Raw genomic sequence first — 21,560 nt, forward strand, 5'->3', positions numbered from 1 at the left:
TTATTTAAAACAGCCTTTATTCAAGTTTTAGTCGAGTTAAGAGACAGTTTAAAAATAATTATTTTAAGAGTAGAAGACGTGGTAATCACAACAGACAGAATCAAATGAATATAAAAGTCATTTTCTGACTTCAGAGCACTTTTTTGCTTTGGCTTCACAATGTTCCAAGAACAGGAAAGAACCTAGTATGTTAGTATTCTGATATCTTTTGCACGAGTCAACATACTAATCATCACTCACACAAGTGTTGTATTATCCACAAAGCGGTGTTCATGAAGCCATCAGACTCAGCATCCACATTGGACAAGGCGTGGTTGTTCCCCGGATACAACAGCAAACTTCACACCAAATATCAGAGTATCAGAGAACGAACAACTTATGACAAAACCCACAAAACAGACGAGTCATCAATTGCTGCTTACCGGACAGGCACCTGCTTTGCTTTCAAAGCTCTGTAATATTCAATTCCTTGTTCGTGGGGCACACGCTTGTCATCTTCTCCTAATATGAGCAGGACCGGTGTCTGCACCTAGATCCGTGTTACGACATGTTCACAGATGAATTAAAAGCAGTTAACTCCACGCACACAAGTCGTTAATACACACACACACACACACACACACACACACACAATTACTGCTCGTACACGTGTGGTGAGTTTGATTGGAGACTTGTTCAACATTTGCTCCACATTAGCGGGATCATGTAGACTCTCTGTGCTGTAGTCACAGCCAGCCTCAAACATGCACCTGTAAAATCAGAAACAACAGCAGTGAAGCGAAATTGCAATTTTCTTTCCCTGGGGTGTTCGTACGCATTACGGAACACGTGCGGAACATGCTTTGATGCACACTCGGGACAATAGCGCAAACACTATACCAGTCTGGGATGTCTGTGCTGCAAACCATAGAGGCCAAATTGACGACAGGGTTGAGAGCCACACAAGCCTTGTAGTAACCGGGATATTGGCCAATGAGATGACAGGCTAAGAAACCACCGTGAGAACCTCCATAAACTGCCAGCTTCTGCTTGTCAAACTCATCACCCTTGAGGACACTTTCCACAGCAAACTGACGGTAAACAACATGAACACAACATGCATAGTTAGTAAGAAATGAATTATACAGACTGTTGACCTTTTGCAACTGCAATCAAACAAATTGAACAGTATTGAAGTAAGAATCTGCATAATTTAGAACAGTAGCAAAACAGAAGAGCCACTGGTTGCCATTGATGTGTTACTCTACAGCGCTGGTGTCAAACTGGTGGCCCCGGGGGCCAGATCCAGCCCGCCACATCATTTTATGTGTCCCGCGAAAGCAAATAAAAAATTGCTCATTGTGTTCTGGTGTAATAACATTGAGATATTTGCAAGCATTTTAATTTTGTTACCAATCCCCCTTTGAAAAGAAATGTAATCCTTGAAAAACATTCTTATAGGCTTCTGATTTCAAAACTGGTTATTCTTCAATGTGTTGTTTATACTGTATGTAATTATATAAGGTAATCTTTTGTTTATATGGGTTCACAGTCGTAGCGGCCCTCTGGGGGAAGTCCTAACTACGATGTGGCCCGTGACAAAGATACTTTGACACCCCTGCTCTACAGCATGCACAGTATTAATTTTACTTGAACATCTTTGACGTCCTGCGTGCCAACATTGCCCGGCAATGAGAGGATATTGTCCTGGCCAAATCCAAGGGATCCACGATAGTTCACTAAAACAAGCAAAACAAAACAAAACAAAAAAAAGGTATGGATGTGGAAATCATGACTTTTTTTTTTTTTTTTTAAATTAGATTGGGACAGTTTTGCTCCAGTTGCAACTTTTGGACAGTTTGAGACAGTATATTCCAATATTATATGAGGGTTGTTTGAATGTGTATATGGAGGAAACCAAATCACTGACACCAGAAAGTAAAAAATAGATAAATGATTAGAATACACTCTGATTCTCCAGTGCAACAACTGCGTAAAAAACAAAACACTACACTTATGTAATATAAAAACTTGGCATTGTATCAAGAAATATAACTATGTGAAAATGCTCTTGTTGAGCCACCATTGTCTTGTATTGCCACGCATAAAAAGGTGTAACATCATCAGGCTTCACCTTGGGATTTGAACTTACCTAATAATATAGCAAAGCCCATCCGACATAGTACAGCTGGGGACAGAAGCCAGTCAGCAACAATCACAGAGTGTGGACCGCCTACAGCCAAAAAAAAAAGTAACAATTAAAATAAATGATTAAAAAGTGAAACACAGTTTAATATTAAACGTTTGTGCATTAAAGTCAAAGTCACCGTCCGACTAATAACCTAGCTTGTTGGCCTTCTACAATCGAGATGCGCAAATACCCCCCAAAATTATGACACCCCATTTCATCATGCGTTATCCGTTTCAGAACAATTAATCAGCAAAGTCATGTTGACTATAGCTTGTGTTTTCTAAGACAAAACTGTAGGAGACCAATAATAAATACTTATGTAGGCGTGGACACCAACCATGAGGAAACACAATAAGAGGCAGCTTCACACCATTCTTCACCTCCTTTGGTTTAATCAGTAACGCTTCAAAGTCAAGGCCAGCTGGAAAACAGAAAACGCAATGATGCTCATTAAATACCTCAATTCCAATTTTAAGACGAGACAATCATAAAAAATAAAAATAAAAACCTAAAAATATCATGAGATTAGATTATATAATCAAATTGTGTTTTTCTTTATATTATTTATATTTTTAACACCTTAATACATGATGAAAATGTTGCGCTTGCCTCGATAGCGTTCTGTGTTCACATGAACAAAAAAAAAAATCCCGGTTGACTACTAATTAGAATTTCCCTTTTCGTCCTTTCGTAATTAGACAACACAAAGACAAAAAACAGCAACAATAATAAGCACTAGTTAACTCATACATATCAAAACATGTTTGAATTTGGGCTGTAAAGAACCTGTACCATCAAATATCAAATATTCAGAACAGGTCTTATGTGCATTTTGAGCGAAAACAGAAAAAAACTACAAGCAGAACGAATGATATTACGGTATTGACTGTTGTCTTGCTCTGAGGGAGGCTTGAACGCCAAGATCTGCCAATCAATTTCTGGCATTGTCTGCGATTCCTCCAGTGTAATCCAGACCACTTCTTCTTCAGAATCCCTGGTGGGAAGGAAACCTACTCTCTGGACAAGAGACACAAGAAACATACCAATGGGACACAGAAGATTTTCCTTTTTGACACACAATTCCAAAACAAATACTTGAATAAAGAGGTGATGACCCTACCAGACTTGGGGGGCAGTTTGGAGAAGAGCAGCTTGCCACTATCAGATCTCTCTCGACAGTCAGCAGACACCAGGCACCCATGCCAGACTCTACAGAACATGTGAATACATTCCATCACTGGAAAGACATTTTAGACTGGTGGACGTCTATTTTGGCTTGCTTCTCAAGACCCCTTAGATTCTCAGCAACAGGGGAGACATGGACAAGAAATCTGCATACCACTCACAAGTCTATTTTTCTCCTTTTGTTGTGGTTGGTCTATTATCTGTGTTTGACTCAGCGAATGAAACTAAAATTGGTATTCACAGTTAAAGGTCAAAATGATGAACCCCTTAAGCACCATTGAACATTTCCCCAAACGAATGCCCGGTGTTTACAATATTCATATGTATAGTCAATCATCACTATGTCACCGTTTTGATACACTTTGGAACATAAAATAAATAGATGTCTTGATGATATAGTGAATAGTCAGATGGACAAAATTATTATGTCATGCCATGCCATGCCATTTTGTGGCCTAAAAATACAAGTTGGTTTGAACCCACAGCTAATGCGTCAATTACCACTGATTTGTACTCAAGGGATGCCAAGAAGTGGGGTTCATGTCACCTGACAACTTCATCAAAAGGGACTACGCTCCAAAAACGTGGCAAGAATTGATATCATCAAGCCAAAAATAAAAAAGTCAGACAGGAAGGATATACTGTACTGCCGTTTGAAAGTGTTTTGAGAAGAGCTGTGTTGCATCATTGCAAGCACAAAGAAAGGCAGCCTGTTAAAAATAAACATAGCTATAGTCAAAAACACAAGATTTCCTAACGTTTGGAGAGAAAAATATTCATATTTGTGATCAAGAATACCCTGATCTCTGAAACATTGATTACTGCTGGACTGGACTTGATCTTTGTTGCTGAAGGGGACTTGATGTTTCATATACTGTGAAACTTTTGGGAGGGCTCTTCATTATGGTTGGACATGGTTGGTCATGGTCCTAGAAAAGCCCCTTTGCTCTCATTGGCATATCAAAGCCTGACTGAAGTTTGCAGAGCGAAACTGAAACATGGGGATGAGTTTTGGAAGTTGGTACTTGGGTCTGATGAAACCAAAGGTGAGCTTTTTAGGTACCCGGTTTATGGATGTTGAGGCCTTCAACCCTTCGAATACTATCCCCATAGTGAAACATAGTGGTGGGAGGAGAATGCTGTGGAACCGGTTTGCTGCTTTAGGCACAGGAACATTGTTGTGGTGCACAATACCATGACAAAATAAATAAATAAATAAATAAATAAAAAAGATGATTATGTTGATATATTGAAGAAGAACAGAAAGAAGTATGCCGTCAGTCCAGGTAGTTTCTGAGTTTTCTAACAAGAAATGACCCAATGAGTAAATCAAAACTAGTCTTAAGCGTTTTGAAGGACACATAAATGAAGTTTATGGAGAGGCCCTCTCAGATCTCAATCCTATCGAGAATATGTGAAGGGAGTTCAAGTTTGGGGCAAACAAAATGGATGGTCTTGAACAATTTGCCATATACTGTAGGAATGGGCTTAAATCCATCAAGAGATATGTGCCAAACTACCATAAAAGTTTTTTTTTTTTTTTGTCAGTTTGCAATTTAATTTAGAGTTTGCAAAAAAAAAAAAAAAAAAAAAAAACACTGCCATACTGTATATGTTGACCTCTCTGTGACCTGCCAGTAGAGTATAAATTACCTCTCTCTGACCCGCATCTGATGCCTCTAATGTAATTTAAATTATTGTTTTACAACTGGGCACGGCGAGATAATCGTAGCCAATCAGAGAGAGAAGTGACAGAACGCGTGAGAAAATAGTCTGTCAATCAATTGCGCACACACCCACCGCACGTGTGGAGGCTCGCAGGGATTTACCGTAGCCTCTTGCATAGAAGACTATTATAGTTTCTTGGCAGGATTATTTAACTTCTGTTAGTAACAAAAGTTAAAAAGACGGAATTGGACAGCTCTCTCCTTCAAATTAAGGGTAAAGATATATAACGGCGGTGTGATTCCTATATGCGGACGGCTTCATGGCTGAGCTTGAAAAAAAAAAACACTGCGTACGTCACATCACCGTTCTCACAGAGTTGTCAGGTAAGTTGATCACCTCTCTTATATTTTTAATTGACTGTACATTTAAAAAAAATACAACATCAAAGTGGTAGCATTACATGTAACGTTGCGCACTCGCGGCGGGCCATAAGGTGCACTTTGAAACGGCCACAGGCGAGCAGGATGCAACGGTCCCTCCCTCAATTCTAGCGGGCCGTCACCAAGTTGCGGCTGACCGAAATGCACACTGAGGGGGGCACATGACCGCGATGAATCCGGTCTGTTCCTGGCTCTTTTTTGTTGTCCAAGTTTAGTGACCTAGAGGCGCTTCTTTGGCCAGAGACGGCAGGGTGTGGGGGCGGGAAATCAAATGAGGCTACGTTCAGATTTTGCTAGCGGTTTGAAAACTGCATATTATCCCTTAAAGGCAAAAGTATTGACTATGAATTATTATTCTAAATCTTAATTGTCAGGGGGCTAATTACGTTTGGCTTTTGGAGTTGCTTTTTTTTCATCATTGGAAAAAATATGGGTTTTATTTGATTTCATAAGGGTGGGGGGGCAATAATTTCGACCTGAACTGTAGTTCCACACTTAAAAATATAAGCAGATAAAAATACATTCATATATGTGACTGTGTACATTTTAATATTGACTCACTTGCAGTCAGAGAGGTGACACTCCCTGTATTTATATCCACCATCAGCAGCTCCTTCAAAACAGACAACGATCTTCAATCAGGGACATGCGACATACAGTATAAGGGCCAAAAAAAACAAAAAACAGTCTATTCATTTTTTTTAGCAATCACTAATATGTAATGAGAAAGACCTTGCGGCTGCGCTGAGGACAGGCAACAATTATTCGCTGACTATCAGCTGACCAGCATTGAGGTGGCAACTGAGTGCAATAGATGCCAGCGAAGCCATCTGTACCAACACATAAATACAAACATTCGAGACTAATTTTATGAGAAAAGTGTGCATTAAAAAGACTAATAAATGTTACTTACCCTCTCCTGGTCTCTTCACCACATCCACCACCACAGAGGTCTTCTTAGTATACCAATCATACTAGACAGAAGATCCAGACAGAGGAAGTGATTCAACATATTCAAAATATACAGTCCATCCACAACCCCCTAAAAAAATTATGCTAAATAATGTACATTAGCTCTGGCAAGAAGCAGAGATTTGCCAACTATAAATGTGGTGGAACGAGCTTTACCATACACAGTCGGCTACACTGCATGTGTGGTCCATAGACAGTATTTTCTTGGTAGACAATCCGGCACTGGTCTGGGCTCAGCCTGGGAGAGGAGACTGCACTAGTTCCAGATGACAACTGCTCTAAGAAGCACAAAATATGCAATAAAATGAGTCAGCTAACTAAATTAAATAAACAAAGCAACCACACTCATATGTTCAGTCTCATTTACTTTAGTATGAGTAGCAGCTCTTGCTAAATGCACTTACCACATTTCCCTCCAGTGAGATCCACATAGAACAAAGATGAACTGACAGAGAAAGGAGAAAAATGAATGGTGGCGACAAACTAAATGAGCCTTTTAATTTCAACATCCATCACTCAATCAAATGTTATCATGGAAAAGGATGACGCGCTGTGGCGAACCCGGGACAAGCCGAAAGGAAAAGAAGAATAAAGAGAAAGGCATTGCGATGGTCTAAACAACAGGAGATAAAAGCATGAATCAGCACCTCCGTGTTAGCCTGAGAGAGAAACAGGCAGACTCTACGTATATTCTCAAGATGGTAAAAACCTCTCTCGGTTACATTCTTGATGTGTGGGATAAAAGTAAGCTCAGAGTAACATTTATGAGGATTTAAAATGTTGTTTTAGTAAATGTTTCTCTCTTGCCTTCAAAACAGATAATTAAAACCTCTCTTTTCATGGTTGAGCTGTAGGAAATTCACTACCATCCATGACTTAATATCTAAAATACAGTTAAGAAGGGTATTAATTGGCCCTGTGTACCAGGAGACACGGGGATGTACAGCTGCGTGCCATCTTTCTAACTGTGGTAGCTGATGCCATGTCTACTGATGATGTCCCAAGGGGAAGCTTATATGGATTAAAAATAATTGGACCTAAAATTGACACTTGGGGCACCCCACACTCAATTTTATGTCTTGTGGAAGAACATGTATCCAAACCCACATTTTGTTTTCTTTTTATGTGAGATAAGAGCTAAACCAGTTGATCTTGCTAAGTCCTCAGAGAGGGCCTCTAATGGTGTAATGTCAACATGCTTAACATGCAGGGCTAACTCCACAAAGTGCTGATGAGAATGAAGAGCACTCACTTCCTGTTGGGACAGAACTTAAGTCCAAGTCTGAAAGGCTCATGACACCATCCAACAAACACCACACCTGTGTCACCCGGAGCCCAAAATGCCTGCAGAGACCAAGAGAGGCAAGGTATCTTGTAGATATGATATAATTTCATAACTTAAAAAATAAAAGTTGTCCAATATGTTGATACTGTTACCGAAACTTTGAACGTTAATTTACCATTGATTTATTTGGACTGGTAATTAAGACAAGCTACTGTTTTATTAGGTAGCTGAAAATAAAAAGGAAACAACATGCACGTCATGATACATGTGCACTAACCTGTCCTGGTGAGATGTTGTCAGGCATTCCTTCTAACACAGAAACATTGCTACCCTCAATGTCCACAACACAGAGCACTGGGCTGCTCTTATGAACCAGTGTCTCTCCCCAGTCCTCATAAAAGACAAACTGCTCTCCCTTCAGGTCAAGCATATTAAAAAAATAAAATAAAATTACGATATTAGCCACATAACACTGAAGAGAGAAAAAAAACAAGTCTCAGATGTGCTTATTGGCTCTACTTTGACAGCTTCCTTTTTCTCTGATCTCAAAGTTTCTTCTTCATCCACAGTAGAAGACAGCGCTGAAGACTCGGTCTAAAATCAGAAAGTCAGACACGGAATAACAGTAGTATTTTTAGAGGAAAACATTGTTTAGCTCATGTGAGTATACAGTCAACTACGAATAAATGACATTATTTACCAGAATTTGCAAAACTGGTTTTCACGGTTTATAAAGATGCAAACTTGATGATGCAAACCGAGTCTATCCCATTTAACATTTCAAATCCATTGACAGAGAAACGCGGTTCTTTGCTTTTTGGGATAAATCTACTCCCAAACCAGCCTTGCGGAGCTACCTGGAAGAAAGACTCGGCCTTGGGCCTCTTTTTCTCAGCCACGTACAGGAGGTGAGTCTCAGAATGGGACCAGACCAAGCAACCAAACTGCTCTGAGGATACAAAGCACATTGAGGTTATTCTTTGACAGCAAGTTTGTCGAACATTTTTCATTAGGAACTGGGAATTCATTGGGAGGTCTTATCATAGATTTGTGAATCAGATACTTTTCATACTCACCATCTTCATAAACCTTTCCATGCTTCTTTAAAGCTGTGAGATTGATGCTCTTCATCTTGTTTTTACTCCAGATCTGGAGAGTCAAATCGTTGCGAAAACTAAGTAGGATCTCAGGTTCAAAGGACCAGCAAAATATAGATGAACACGTAGAGTAATACAAACACCAGCAGACTGCAAGCATTTGTACAAAAGAGATGACTATGACTTTGTCGAGCTACATCAGTCACTCACACGCAAATAGAAAGTGCACTCACTTCAAAGTGTAGAGGCGTATCAAAAACTCAGCCTTTACAAAGATACAAATGTTCCGTTTGGACTGAGACACGGCCAGGAGTATTATTTTAATCTTGATATTGTAGATGTAGTGAACTTTCTGACCGTGTCAAGTAGAATTACTGTCACAAAGTAACATTTTATAATGCTGCAACTAACGATTATTTTAATAATATATTAACCTGTCAATTACTTTTTTTTATGAATCCATTAAATGAATGAAAATAAAATCAGCAGGACATCATTTCTGATTGGCAGCGCAGAAAGTGCATTGACATATTATTGGTTTGGTCCGTAACATATCATTACATACGCAAAAACGGCGCTCTGTCGTTTTTGATTAACACTCAGGCCTCCTAAGCTACTGCGTTTCAATGTTGGTTATTATGGTGGTATTTAGATAGCTAGGTACTTATTAGGTGGTACCTGGTGTAAAATGGCTGAGGCACTGCACTTAAATATATAATAATAATAATAATACAATTTAAAAATAAATAAATAAAATAATCAAACCTCCAAAAACTGGTTCTCCTCCCCCTTAACTGTGCTCTTTCTGACAACAGCCTTCATTTCTCCAGAAGGGGCATCTTTACTTAGCAACCTGACATGATGGGGTGGGAAGCATGCATCTATTACAACTGCTTCAAATTCACTCCTCAATGTAACTGCACAATTTGGACATACACTCCTTGGAACTCGGTGCAGTTGCCCGATGGTGCTGAAAAGACCACCGACTTGTCATCATGGAACACGATGTACTGCTTGCAAAACTTGACATTCTCATTCCTTTCCAGATCGCGCTGACTCCACTCTGCAGCAGATACTCATCATCAATCTCAGCGATCATGTTGGGATCTGGACTCGTCAAGGTGAACACAAACCTGTGTAGATGTTGCTGTATTTGCCTCCATACTGGGAGGTGATGACAGGTCCCACTTCTGCCCTGCTTAGTGAAGGGAAAAGGCTGAGCTGTCTGTAGAGTCTGGCGATCTCGTCTGGGTTAGTCATCACCTGAAAACACGCAGCACAACTGCTCAAACTACGAGCAATTGGCACCAGTACGACAATGCCCTTGCTAATTTTCTAAACAAGAGACTCGCCAGCAACTCGCACCTGGTACGCATGGAAACGTGGGATAATCAGCAAAGCCTAACCCATATCGGCAAACCAAGTTAGCTCGGTATGACTGGTAAGAATACTAGTAGAAATGAAACGTTTTGACTATCAATGTGCGACAATGTTATTTCAATACGGAACTTCCTGTATCATAGCAGCTGACAATCAAAACAGAAACCAAGCCATGACTACAGTGTGCGAGTTTGGCTTAAACGCTCGATAACAGTTAAGTGAGTTTATTCTCAGCATGCGAAACTATCACCGCCAAAACCTGCACATATAAACTAGTGTGAAATTCGTCGGTTATGGTCACTAATAGGATGAGTTAGTAGGTAACCTGTGAATCCATGTCTGGACGTTGGTAGTCGCTGTGGTCGAAAGCTCACTGAGTTTAGTAAATGAAGCGCTTCCTCTCCTTCTTCATGAGATTATTGGCGGTTGGCCAACAACCTATTGGTGCATTTCCGCCACCTACTGGTGAGGAGTGTGGCCCACTCGAAGATGATCATAAACAAAGTGTTTCCTTTTATGTCATTCACAATAAAAGAACCCCCCCCCCACCCAAAAAAAAAAATCAATAATGAAATAAATGAAGAAAGAGACAATATAAATATTGATTCAACAGTCATGAGAGGCGTGCATGTATGGAATTCAGAACATGGGAAAAACGTGCGTATGATTAAAACCAGTTTACAGTATGTACAGCTCGTTAAGACTATACTTTTATTTCGTAGGATATTTTACTCTGTGAAAACAACCGGAAGCAGAACTAATAATATGCGAAGGGATTAACCCACCTTATCCTACTTTTTTCTGTCTTTTAAAATGTTGGTGACACTTATGAATGTAGATATTTGTCACAGTGGCGTGGGGTGTATTATTTTGAGGTAGAAGACGCCGCACATTCCTTGTCCTTGTACTTTTACTAATAACGGTCACAAATGTGTCATCATCATCATCAGTCAGAGTAGGTGTGGTCACAATGAGCCAAGATGGCCGACTTTGAGGAACCGCTGTCAGACGAGGAGAAGGTTTGAACCATGTAAACTTCTTTGAATCACAGCTCGAACTGCTTTAGTGTGCCAAGAAGTCAAGTTCACAGACTGTGGCGGGTGGCCACGATTCGGCGACGCCGTGAAATGACAAATATGACTGTATTTCCCCAAGATAGCTTTAGCTTTACCATTTAGCCAGTGCTGGCAAGAAGGCTTCTGCATCTCGTTAGCTCGCAAAAATAATTTCAGCTAGATAATTGTGTGATGCACGTTTCAACTGTTTGCACATCTGAATTAAACGCACCATTACTAGTGAGCAATCGTGTAAAATGTTGTCAACAAATCGGATGGTTTGCTTGGGTGGAAGAGATGAGAGTTGCATGTAGCTCAAATATTTGTTCGCCTCACATGTCCCCGTTTCTGGTCGTGTGGTTTAGATGGAGCCTGGACACCCCATGGAATGAAAGTGACAGTATTTATTTAAAAAAAAAAAAAAATTAAGCGGCAATGGCTCATGCTCATTTTGTTCTTGTTTTTGTTATGTACTCATCGAAGTAACCAGGTGGCAGATTGATTCGGGCTAATGTGACGGTTTATACTAAAGTCTCATTGGCATTCCCATGCACTGATTAATATCAGTTGTTAAGGAATTAAAGAAAAATAACAGGAAACTCGTATAAACAAGTATTGGCAACGTCACAAAATCAGTTTTGTCCTAACCCCCTTCTATTCAGACTGTCTTTTGGGCATAATTGAGCTGCATTGGGAGTGAAATATGCAGTCACAAGGACGATTGTACGATTGTCACATAAATACAATGAGTTTTGTCTTTTTTTTTTTTAAACTGACATGACAGGTCAATTTGATGTTCATACTGTGCATCTATTTTTGGTCTCAAAGGTTCGCATTGCAGCTAACTTTGTGACCCGTGCCCCCCCAGGAGAGTTCAACGAGGTCTTCAATGGTAAGAGGTCTCTCAACATCAAGTTTTGGGAGTATTTGGATTCATTAATATAATCTAGTGTACTGTGTATGAATAAAATATTATTGGATTAATATCGTAAATTAACAACTATTTGGAGACTAATGGTTAGTACTACATAAGTCTTTTACTTTCCCTTACTCCTTTTAAACTTGGAAGCTGTGCTGGATGATGTCATTTATTACCTCTTCTTCTATTTGATATAGGTTTGTTTTTGTTCTGTTTATATGTTCAATGAAAGCAATAAATCAATTAAGTAAGTTACTTTGTGCAGAACTCTCTCATTAATTTTGTCAGGCGATTTAGTGTGGCAAAAATGATTGAGAAGTGATTAGAAACGGATCATTCCAGGAGCTTCTGCTTAACTGTTTACACTTGGGTGAGCCATCTTTGAAAGTCAACTGGAGTAGTGAGAAAACTCAGATTTTCCGAGTGGGAAATCCGACTTCACAAAAATGGAACGTACCTCGGAAGTGATGTTATTGGAAAAATACGCTGAATGTTGAATTTGCTGCTGAATGTTGAATTGGGCAACATAAGTTGAACCAGACAGTAGCAAATTCAACATTTTGAGGTAATATTTTACAATTCACTTTTAGTAATTCAGATTCAAAAATCATAATTGCACCGATATACTTCCATATCGGAATAACTATGTAGCCAGTCAGAATAAGGCAAATCAGTTTGTAATTTGTGGCTCATATATCGAAAATAGTTTGATCCTAAGTATGGGATACAATGTGGTTGTCCACATTTCCGGTTGTAAAGGTTAGGTAAGAAGGCCATAACATTTTTTTTTTGTCTTTACAGATGTGCGGCTTCTTCTCGACAATGATACCCTCCTCAGGGAGGGAGCATCACAGTAAGTACTATTTATATTAGAGATGTACCGAAATGAAAATTCTTGGCCGAAACCAAGGCAGATATGACAAAACCAAGGTGTTTTGTTTAAATCAAATTTGCACTTTTATACGAAGTCCATATTAGAGAGTCACTCTGTGGAGGTCTAAATAAACCAAATATGGGAGCTTTAAAGCCCATGTACTGAAAACTAAAGAAATTAGAGCGCAGTTCATCATTTTATTAACCTATGAAGTAAATTTTAAAAAATAATCTAAAGATGAACATCGAAAAATATTAAAAACATTTTTACTCAGCAGTATTAACAAAAGTAGAAAAAAATAACTAATAATTTTTGGAATTGAATTTATTGTGATCAAAGTCATTGGTTTATTTTTGTTTTATATTTCAGTGGAATAATTTGTGGCTTTATTTTGGACTTTTTGGTGGCCGAAGATTTGGTGCATCAGTAATTTATTTTATACTGTATATGTATCCTATATTGTGGTAAATCCTAACTGTAGTGTTGCATCTTTCTGATTTGTCCAGCTCCTTTGCCCAGTACAACATGGATCAGTTCACACCCGCCAGACTTGATGGCTTTGAAGACCCAGTAAGATTCACCATAATCTTTACTTCTTCATTCCAGAAACACAGTTTTGCAGACTTTTTGTTTTTAAAAAAACATTTTTTAACCTTCCTTGTTTTTGTTTTTTTATTCACAGGTTCTGATTACAGAGCACGGTGACCTGGGTCAGGGGCGCTTCCTGGACCCTCGCAACAACTTGTCATTCCGCTTTGACCACCTTAGGAAAGAAGTGAGCGACGTGCAGTCATGTGAAGGCGATGCGCCGCTCAAAGCCTGGAGAGATTCCTGCGACCATGCCCTTAATGCCTACGTCAAAGAGCACTACCCTACTGGAGTCTGCACAGTGAGATGCACACGAGCGCTGTAAAATATCGTACAGTGGTACCTTGACTTACGAGTGACCCGGCTTATGAATTTTCCGAGATATGCTTTGACATGCGTGACAGCAAACTCAACTCTGTTAACTTCACAACAAACAGCAGTTTGGTAGATAGCGAACAATTCTTCATAAAAACAAGCTTCCACACCCTGTCGGATGTTTACTGTCAAACTAAACAAAACAAAGACAAGTGCGTCCCGTGTATTTAAAACAACATAACTGCTTTAGGAAAGTCTGCTAGCTTAATGCTAGCACACAGTGCAAAAAGCATGCAGGGGCTAATGTATAGCATCAGTGTTGTGGCGTTATCACCCTTTTAGCAATATATATTTGACATTTCAGGAGCAACAGGTGTAGACAAACAATATAACAATACTCACAGTCATATATTATTTATCCTGTAATCCTCTAAAAACAACTGTCACTGCTGCTTACTTCAATTGTTAAACTCTTGTCTGATGTCCTAATTATACTGCCCCCTGGTGTCCAAGGCGCGCACAACAAACTGAGCACAATGTGGGGCTGGACTGAAGTAAGGGATTTTCCAGTCATTTCAGTCCGGAAAAATGTCTTTTGAGTGGTCTTGGAACGAAATAAACTTGTAAGTCAAAGCACCACTGTTGTAGTGTACAAACTATATTTGAGCCATTTTTGTTCTTTTTATATATTATTTGTGCGACACTTAAGTGCGAGGATAAGCGGCTCAGAAAATGGATGGATGGATGGATATTATGTGTGTGTCACAGGTATATGGAAAAACTGTTGATGGGCAGCAAACGATCATAGCCTGCATTGAGGGACATCAGTTTCAACCCAAAAACTTCTGGTGTGTTGTTACCCTTTTATTCAAACAGCTTTCTAATAACTTGGCATATACTTTAGTATGTATAAGCCATTGGATAAATTGGGTCAAAAGTTGTTTTTATTTTATTTATTTCTTTTTTAAGATCAGAGAAATTGTGTAATGTACTTGTTGCTACCGACTATAAATAATGAAGGAGCTTTGATTGCAACACAGGAATGGCCGCTGTAGGTCTGAGTGGAAACTTACTATTGGCCAGTCTACTGCGCAGGTAGTGGGTGTGTTAAAAATCCAAGTGAGTTCATCTCTGTCGACCTTTTTGTTTTAATGTTGAATGTATGCTGAACGAAAAAATACGACAAATCTTGCTTCTCCTATCTCCAGGTGCACTATTATGAAGATGGAAATGTGCAGCTGGTTAGTCACAAGGAGGTCGAGCAATCAATATCAGTGACTGTAAGTAAACCATTAGGCCTGTATTTCAGAAAGGTCGTACTTTCCTCTCTGCCTAGTTTAAGTGTTTTTTTTTTCTTTAAAGATTGTAAATGGAATGGCTTTATTGTGTTTCAAACAGAGTGAAATTGAGACGGCCAAGGAATTTGTTGACATAATTGAACATGCTGAAAATGACTACCAGGTAAGATCCTCTTTAATGGTTAAAGGTCATGTATTAAATAGCAGTTACTTTACTGAGACTCTTTACGTGACAATATATGATGTATTGTAATAGTAATATATTTTCCGCTCCACTTTTGCCACCAGAGTGCAATCAGTGAGAACTACCAGGCCATGTCTGACACAACCTTTAAGGCTCTACGTCGCCAGCTGCCTGTCACACGCACCAAAATCGACTGGAATAAAATCCTAAGTTACAAAATTGGCAAGGAGATGCAGAATGTCTAAGTGGAAGGTCAGGGACTGGCCAGGGAGATTCTGGCTCCACTGGTCCTCCCTCATCATACCCACGGACCTACCAAAGCAAAATGATATCAGTTTGGGGCAAGGAATCAACTAAAGAAATGCAGACTGTAATATAGACTGTAATGTATGTCTGATTTTGAGAGAAGTGTACTAAGGAAGCTAGATCATCATAGTTTGCAGTAAGTGGTTGTGAATGTGTGGTGTGCGGGAGTTGTGTTGGGTCAGTGTACAGGGCTGCACTCTGGATATCTACAAAATGCAATCAGTTATCTTAGAAAGAGAATTTGGTCAATTGTGTCGGAACAGCATTTCGATATGGACCCGCAGTGTACACAAACGCAAGATGTGAGAAACAAAGCACATCATTCATGAAGAAAGTGCTTCATTGTGGTTGACATGAATTTGGGAATCTGTTGTGAGGTGATTGACATATTTGTGATGATACACGATTAAGTTGCTTTTGAGTTTTTCTAAAAAAAAAAAAATCATAGTACAGTATTGGCAATTGGAAGTAGCACAATCCTTTGCATAGCTCCTGCAATGTAAACCACCTTGTAAAGTATGTCTGCCAAACAAGAGAATGTTTTTAAGTTGTACTCCGTGTGTCTTCGCCTTTGCAAACCATAATGACTGAAAGAAGACAATGTGTGTATGCTTCTCTAAACTGTAACGCTCTTGCATTCGCAGCTTCACCGCCATTGCTTTCCGTTTCCGTTACGAAAGGAAAACATGAACCTTTTGCCAAAATCTCTTTCCTATGGTAAAGAACTCCACTCTCCCACCCACAAATGCACATTTCTATTTTAAGAGAGTTTTCTTTTGGAGTCATGAAATATTGTACTTTAAAAAGTTGTGTCGGTCAATGCCAAGTGCACACATCCGTTGCCATGCATAGCCAGACGTGAACGTCTAGGGTCACATCAAACTGTAACTGTATACCAATACTTCAAAGCAGACTTTTTTGGATGGATGCTATGTTTCACCATCAGACTGCTACCAACTGTGTGTGCTGAATAATTAAGTGTTGCCTGTACTGCCCCATTCTGTTGTATGAATTAAAGGACAGAATAATGTGAGTGATATGGTTGGCATCTGTGTGGAAGAAAAATATTTTATACACCGTGAGCACAAAATTGTGGTTTATTTATACTTTTAATTATTAGCAGCTAAAATATTGAATTATTTTACCCCAGGAATTAGTCTGATTCCTGACTCATCCTGCTACTTCAGTGGTCTTGCTGAGTTGTCTGGGAGAGAGACTGAATCTCTATAAGGCCCCTCTGCAGACTTTGTGCTCTTTTTTTGTTATTGTAAAGCTAAGTAAAAAGGTCAGTGTCACAAACATACAAATTATTCTGAAGCAAATACAACCTGTTGAAACATACAAATGATTCTAAAGGGAATAAAATCTGTTCAAACACAATACAATGAATGACACAAATGGCTGCAGTAGTCACAGGAATCAAAATGACACCGGTTTTGATTTGGTTAAAGTAGAGCGCTCCCTGATGAACACAGACAAATATTTTTTTTTCCCAGTATTGCAGTGCGGTCTGTGTACTCAAAAAAGGTGCAGTCGTTTACTTGTCTGCATTCAATGTCCACTGTAATATTCTTTAAGCAGCTTTCAAAAAAGTTCTACATTTTCTGTGGATGTGTGGCAGCTACTACTCTCAATCGAAGAGCTGCTTTATTTTGTCCCATCTACAACTAAAACAGTTTTGCAGATTTTTTTTTTTTTCCCCAGAGGTCATGCTGTACTCTGCAGTCTCTTAAATGTACAACCCTAATTCCAATGAAGTTGGGACGTTGTGTTAAACAAAGAAAAACAGAATACAATGATTTGCAAATCATGTTCAACCTACATTTAATTGAATACACTACAAAGACAATATATTTAATGTTCATACTGCTAAACTTTGTTTTTAGAAAATTATCATTAACTTAGAATTTTATGGCTGCAACACATTCCAAAAAAAATGGGACAGGGTCATGTTTACCACTGTGCTACATCACCTTTTCTTTTAACAACATTCAATAAATGTTTGGGAACTGCATTTGCTTTGTAGGTGGAATTTTTCCCCATTCTTGCTTGATGTACAGCTTCAGCTGTTCAACAGTCTCGGGCCTCCGTTCTCGTGTTTTACACTTCATAACGAGCCACACATTTTCAATGGGAGACAGATCTGGACTTCAGTCAGGCCAGTCTAGTACCCGCACTCTTTTACTACGAAGCCACGCTGTTGTAACGTGCAGAATGTGGTTTGGTATTGTCTTGCTGAAATAAGCAGGGGCGTCCATGAAAAAGACGTTGCTTGGATGGCAGCATATGTTCCTCCAAAACCTGTATGTACCTTTCAGCATTGATGGTGCCTTCACAGATGTGTAAGTTACCCATGCCATTGGCACTAACACAGCCCCGTACCATCACAGATGCTAGCTTTTGAACTTTGCGTCAATAACAGTCCGGATGGTTCTTTTTGTCTTTGGCCCAGAGGACACGACATCCACAATTTCCAAAAACAATTTGAAATGTGGACTCTTCGGACCACAGAACGCTTTCCCACTTTGCATCAGTCCATCTTAGATGAGCTCGGGCCCAGAGAAGCCGACAGCGTTTCTGGTTGTTGTTGATAAATGGCTTTTGCTTTGCATAATAGAGTTTCAAGTTGCACTTACGGATGTAGCGCCGAACTGTATTTACTGACATTGGTTTGGTCCCTGAGCTCATGTGGTGATATCCTTTACCCACCGTCTGAGGGATCGAAGGTCACAGGCATTCAATGTTGGTTTTCGGCCTTGCCGCTTACATGCAGTGATTTCTCCAGATTCTCTGAACCTTTTGATGATGATATGGACCGTAGATGACAAAATCCCTAAATTCCTTGCAATGGTATGTTAAGGAACATTGTCCTTAAACTGTTCGACAATTTTCTCACGCACTTGTTCACAAAGAGGTGAACCTCGCCCCATCTTTGCTTGTGAATGTCTGAGCAATTCAGGGAAGCTCCATTTACATCCAATCATGGCACCGACCTGTTCCCAATGAGCCTGTTCACCTGTGGGATGTTCCAAACGTGTTTGATGAGCGTTCCTCAACTTTCTCATTCTTTTTTGCCACCTGTCCCAGCTTTTTTAGAATGTGTTGCTGCCTTAAAATTCTAAGTTAATGATTATTTGCTCATAACAATAAAGTATATCAGTTTGAACATTAAATATCTCATCTTTGTAGCGTATTGAATTAAATATAGGTTGAGCACGATTTGAAAATCATTATATGTTTAACACAACGTCCCAACTTCATTGGAATTGGGTTTGTACAATATCACCAAACTGACATGCTCCCGTGAGAAAGACTTGCGCCTACTAGGAATGCGACAGATCTGTCGATTCTAGGCATCCTGAGTATACTAGCGCTGCTTTCTTTTGTGACACTTGTGCGGCGATGCCCACATCTGGAGCGGGTCAGCTGTCCACCCTAAGAAGCACACTGGGTAACTCCTCAACAGTCTCGCAGAGCTCAGTTTACAGTTGCAGTGAGGTAGTGGCTCACGAGGATGTGAGCAGGGGATCCCTCCAGGTGGAATGTGACCTTGCTGAAGTCAGCTAGACCAGTTTTTCTTGCAAGTGGTCCGTGAAAATAAAGTACTTTAAAAAAAATTAAAAAAATAAAAATAAAAAAGAAATTCTGTGGCATTTATATTGAGAGGATGATTTTAATTAATTGTGACTGAGACCTTTATCAACGTAAACTACAGAGCGTACAGGACTCCTCCCCCCCCTCCCCCCTAATTCCACTGCTTCACAAGTGTAATTCATTGCATATTAATAAGGTCTCTCGCCACCATTTGCAATGTTGAAGTCAGGGGATCCTCAAGTTCAATAAAAAATTTGCGGGGGGTCCCGGACCCTAAAAGGTTTGAGAGCCACTGATCCAGACGTCCTCTGTCATCCCCTAGATTTGATACTGTGCAATTTTTTTGAACGCAGACAGTGAGCAGCATGAGGACGACTCATCACAGATGATTCCTTCGTCCTGCGACTTATTCTGGTGCCAGTGTCATCCATTGTAGTCAAAACATGCCATGGCAAGCTTATTTTTTCTGGCTCGATGTTTTCAGCGTTTGTCAGTACGATGGGGACATTAACTGCTAGAAGATAAAACCAGGTCCGGCTGTGTTGCTTCTTCTTGCCCGCTGCTGTTGGGTCCACAGTTCCCTGAAAGCTCAGAGAACACGCTTGTTTGGGCAGAATGGCTCGGGGAGCCTGGAGTCGGACTCATGCCTAGATTCTTCGGAGGAATCGGAGAAGGATGAGTCCTCTCCGATCGAGGGGTGAGAGGGGAACGGATACCTGGAGACAAAGGCCCGGAAGGTGATCTCCCCCCAGGAGGCGACGCAGCTAAATTACGGTAGTCTGTACCAAATGGAGAGTTGCTCATCGGTACCATCTTGACGCCAGCCTGCTGGCTAGTGAACCGGGACAGCACCTGTGTGACCGTGTTGCGGGCCAGCTGCTTGACTGCACTGTGCTCTGGTGGGGGAGGGTTGGAGGAGATGGTGGGCGAGAGGTCCCTGGGGGAAAGGGGGCCGTTGTGCTGTTGCTGCTCCAGCTCCGCCTGGCTTTGAAACTTGTGTCTGGCAGCCTGGAATCGCTGATTGACTCCAGCCTGGTAGGAGGACTGATGGAAACCCAGGCTGTTGAGATGTTTGGCCAAAACCGGGGAGGAAATGGGAGAAGAGGAGAGGGAAGAGGAGGCGGTACTGGAGGGCGAGTGAGGAAAAGTGTGAGGATGAGGATGGAGAGGAGAGTGTAAGCTTGCTCCTGTGCCGTTTTCCAGCACGCCTGTGTTTTCCGTTCCTCTCCCATCCTGAGTTGCCTCTGTCTCTTTGAGAATGTGATGGCCATTGACCTTTGACATCGAGCTTGTTTTTGCAGGGCCAATTACTTTTCCATCAGGCTCAGTCTGAACCGAGGCGGGCACAAGTGTCATCTTGGAGGGTGACTCTTTTTCCACTGCCAGTGCCTCCTTTGGGCCCTCTTTGGTCTCACTGGTTTCAGCCAATCTCTTTTTCAGCTTTTCAAGTTGTCTCCTCAGGTCCTTGCTCCTTTCCTCTTCCTTGACGAGTCCGGCTTTCAGTTGCTCTTGCTCGGTGGTAAAATCAGCGAGTTTCCTCTTAGTTTGAGCCTCCAGTTCTGCCGTCCTGCTCTTTTCCTCTTGGAGGAGCGCCTGTAGCTTTTCCACAGCTCCCGTCTCCTCTTGGAGCAAAGTACGGAGCCGTAAGACCTTCTGAGCCTCCTCCTCTGCTCGGCTGCTGGCTTTCTGGAGCTCTCGGCTGAGAGTTGACGAAAGCTGTTGCTGCTGAGTCAGCGACTCCTCTGCCTGGCTTACGGCTTGATCCTGTTCCCGCTCCAGTCGTCGCACTGCTGCACGCTCAATTTCAAGCTGGAGACATAAGAGCAAAGGTGAGTAAAACATGGCTGCGAATCTTGTTATGGCCACAAGGAGGCACTAAAACCCTGCTTTGCAGCACTTGCTCGTGTAATGCAGAGGTTCACAATTGGCAGACTCCAGTCTGAGACTTATTATTACAACATTTACAAGAGAGCCTGTAATTTAACCTGCACAACATTTATGGGATTTACAGTAGTCATAAAAAATAAAAAAATAAAAACTATAGCTTTCTGGATGTTTTTTTTTTCCAACTTCTTTTCCATTTTGTTTTTGTTTTTTGTTTTTATTTTTTTATTTGGGCGGCAATGCTAAAAACACATATTGATTGTTTCTCCCTACTTATTCAATATTTCGGGGGGTTTAATATATATATATATATATTTATATGTGTGTGTATATATATATATATATA

The 21,560-nt window shown here is 40.4% G+C and overlaps 3 protein-coding genes across 4 annotated transcripts in view; 1 reads left to right on the forward strand and 2 right to left on the reverse strand.

The window, feature by feature from the left end:
• On the reverse strand, window positions 1-14,428 carry apeh (acylaminoacyl-peptide hydrolase). 2 transcript variants are annotated; one of them, XM_061697436.1, is made up of 23 exons: window positions 14,351-14,428; window positions 9,951-10,080; window positions 9,754-9,880; window positions 9,583-9,670; window positions 8,797-8,869; window positions 8,578-8,669; window positions 8,240-8,314; window positions 7,998-8,135; window positions 7,688-7,779; window positions 6,840-6,880; window positions 6,592-6,713; window positions 6,377-6,437; window positions 6,196-6,293; window positions 6,025-6,076; window positions 3,291-3,379; window positions 3,049-3,187; window positions 2,508-2,591; window positions 2,132-2,212; window positions 1,630-1,718; window positions 880-1,070; window positions 647-749; window positions 423-529; window positions 1-338 (listed from the first exon to the last, which is right to left on the reverse strand). In XM_061697436.1, exons 1-23 carry the CDS (start codon window positions 14,354-14,356, stop codon window positions 233-235), a joined length of 2,184 nt encoding a protein of 727 aa, XP_061553420.1. In that variant the 5' UTR covers window positions 14,357-14,428; the 3' UTR covers window positions 1-232. The 2 variants fall into 2 exon arrangements, with proteins under 2 accessions (XP_061553420.1, XP_061553414.1); XM_061697430.1 differs by lacking the exon at window positions 14,351-14,428 and adding an exon at window positions 10,523-10,610.
• On the forward strand, window positions 11,057-16,773 carry capza1b (capping actin protein of muscle Z-line subunit alpha 1b). The gene is made up of 10 exons (XM_061697488.1): window positions 11,057-11,216; window positions 12,081-12,144; window positions 12,973-13,024; window positions 13,552-13,615; window positions 13,728-13,934; window positions 14,717-14,796; window positions 14,989-15,067; window positions 15,157-15,228; window positions 15,347-15,409; window positions 15,535-16,773. The coding sequence occupies exons 1-10, from the start codon at window positions 11,178-11,180 to the stop codon at window positions 15,673-15,675; spliced, it is 861 nt and encodes a 286-aa protein (XP_061553472.1). The 5' UTR covers window positions 11,057-11,177; the 3' UTR covers window positions 15,676-16,773.
• LOC133413296 (CTTNBP2 N-terminal-like protein) overlaps window positions 15,837-21,560 on the reverse strand; it is a 15,056-nt gene continuing 9,332 nt past the window's right edge. The window contains exon 6 of the mRNA XM_061697451.1: window positions 15,837-21,139. Coding sequence (XP_061553435.1) covers window positions 19,838-21,139 — 1,302 coding nt within the window. The 3' untranslated portion in view covers window positions 15,837-19,837. The remainder of the gene's footprint in view (window positions 21,140-21,560) is intronic.

Source organism: Phycodurus eques, chromosome 1 (genome assembly GCF_024500275.1).
Source record: "Phycodurus eques isolate BA_2022a chromosome 1, UOR_Pequ_1.1, whole genome shotgun sequence".
In the NCBI taxonomy this organism is placed as follows: Eukaryota; Metazoa; Chordata; class Actinopteri; order Syngnathiformes; family Syngnathidae; genus Phycodurus; species Phycodurus eques.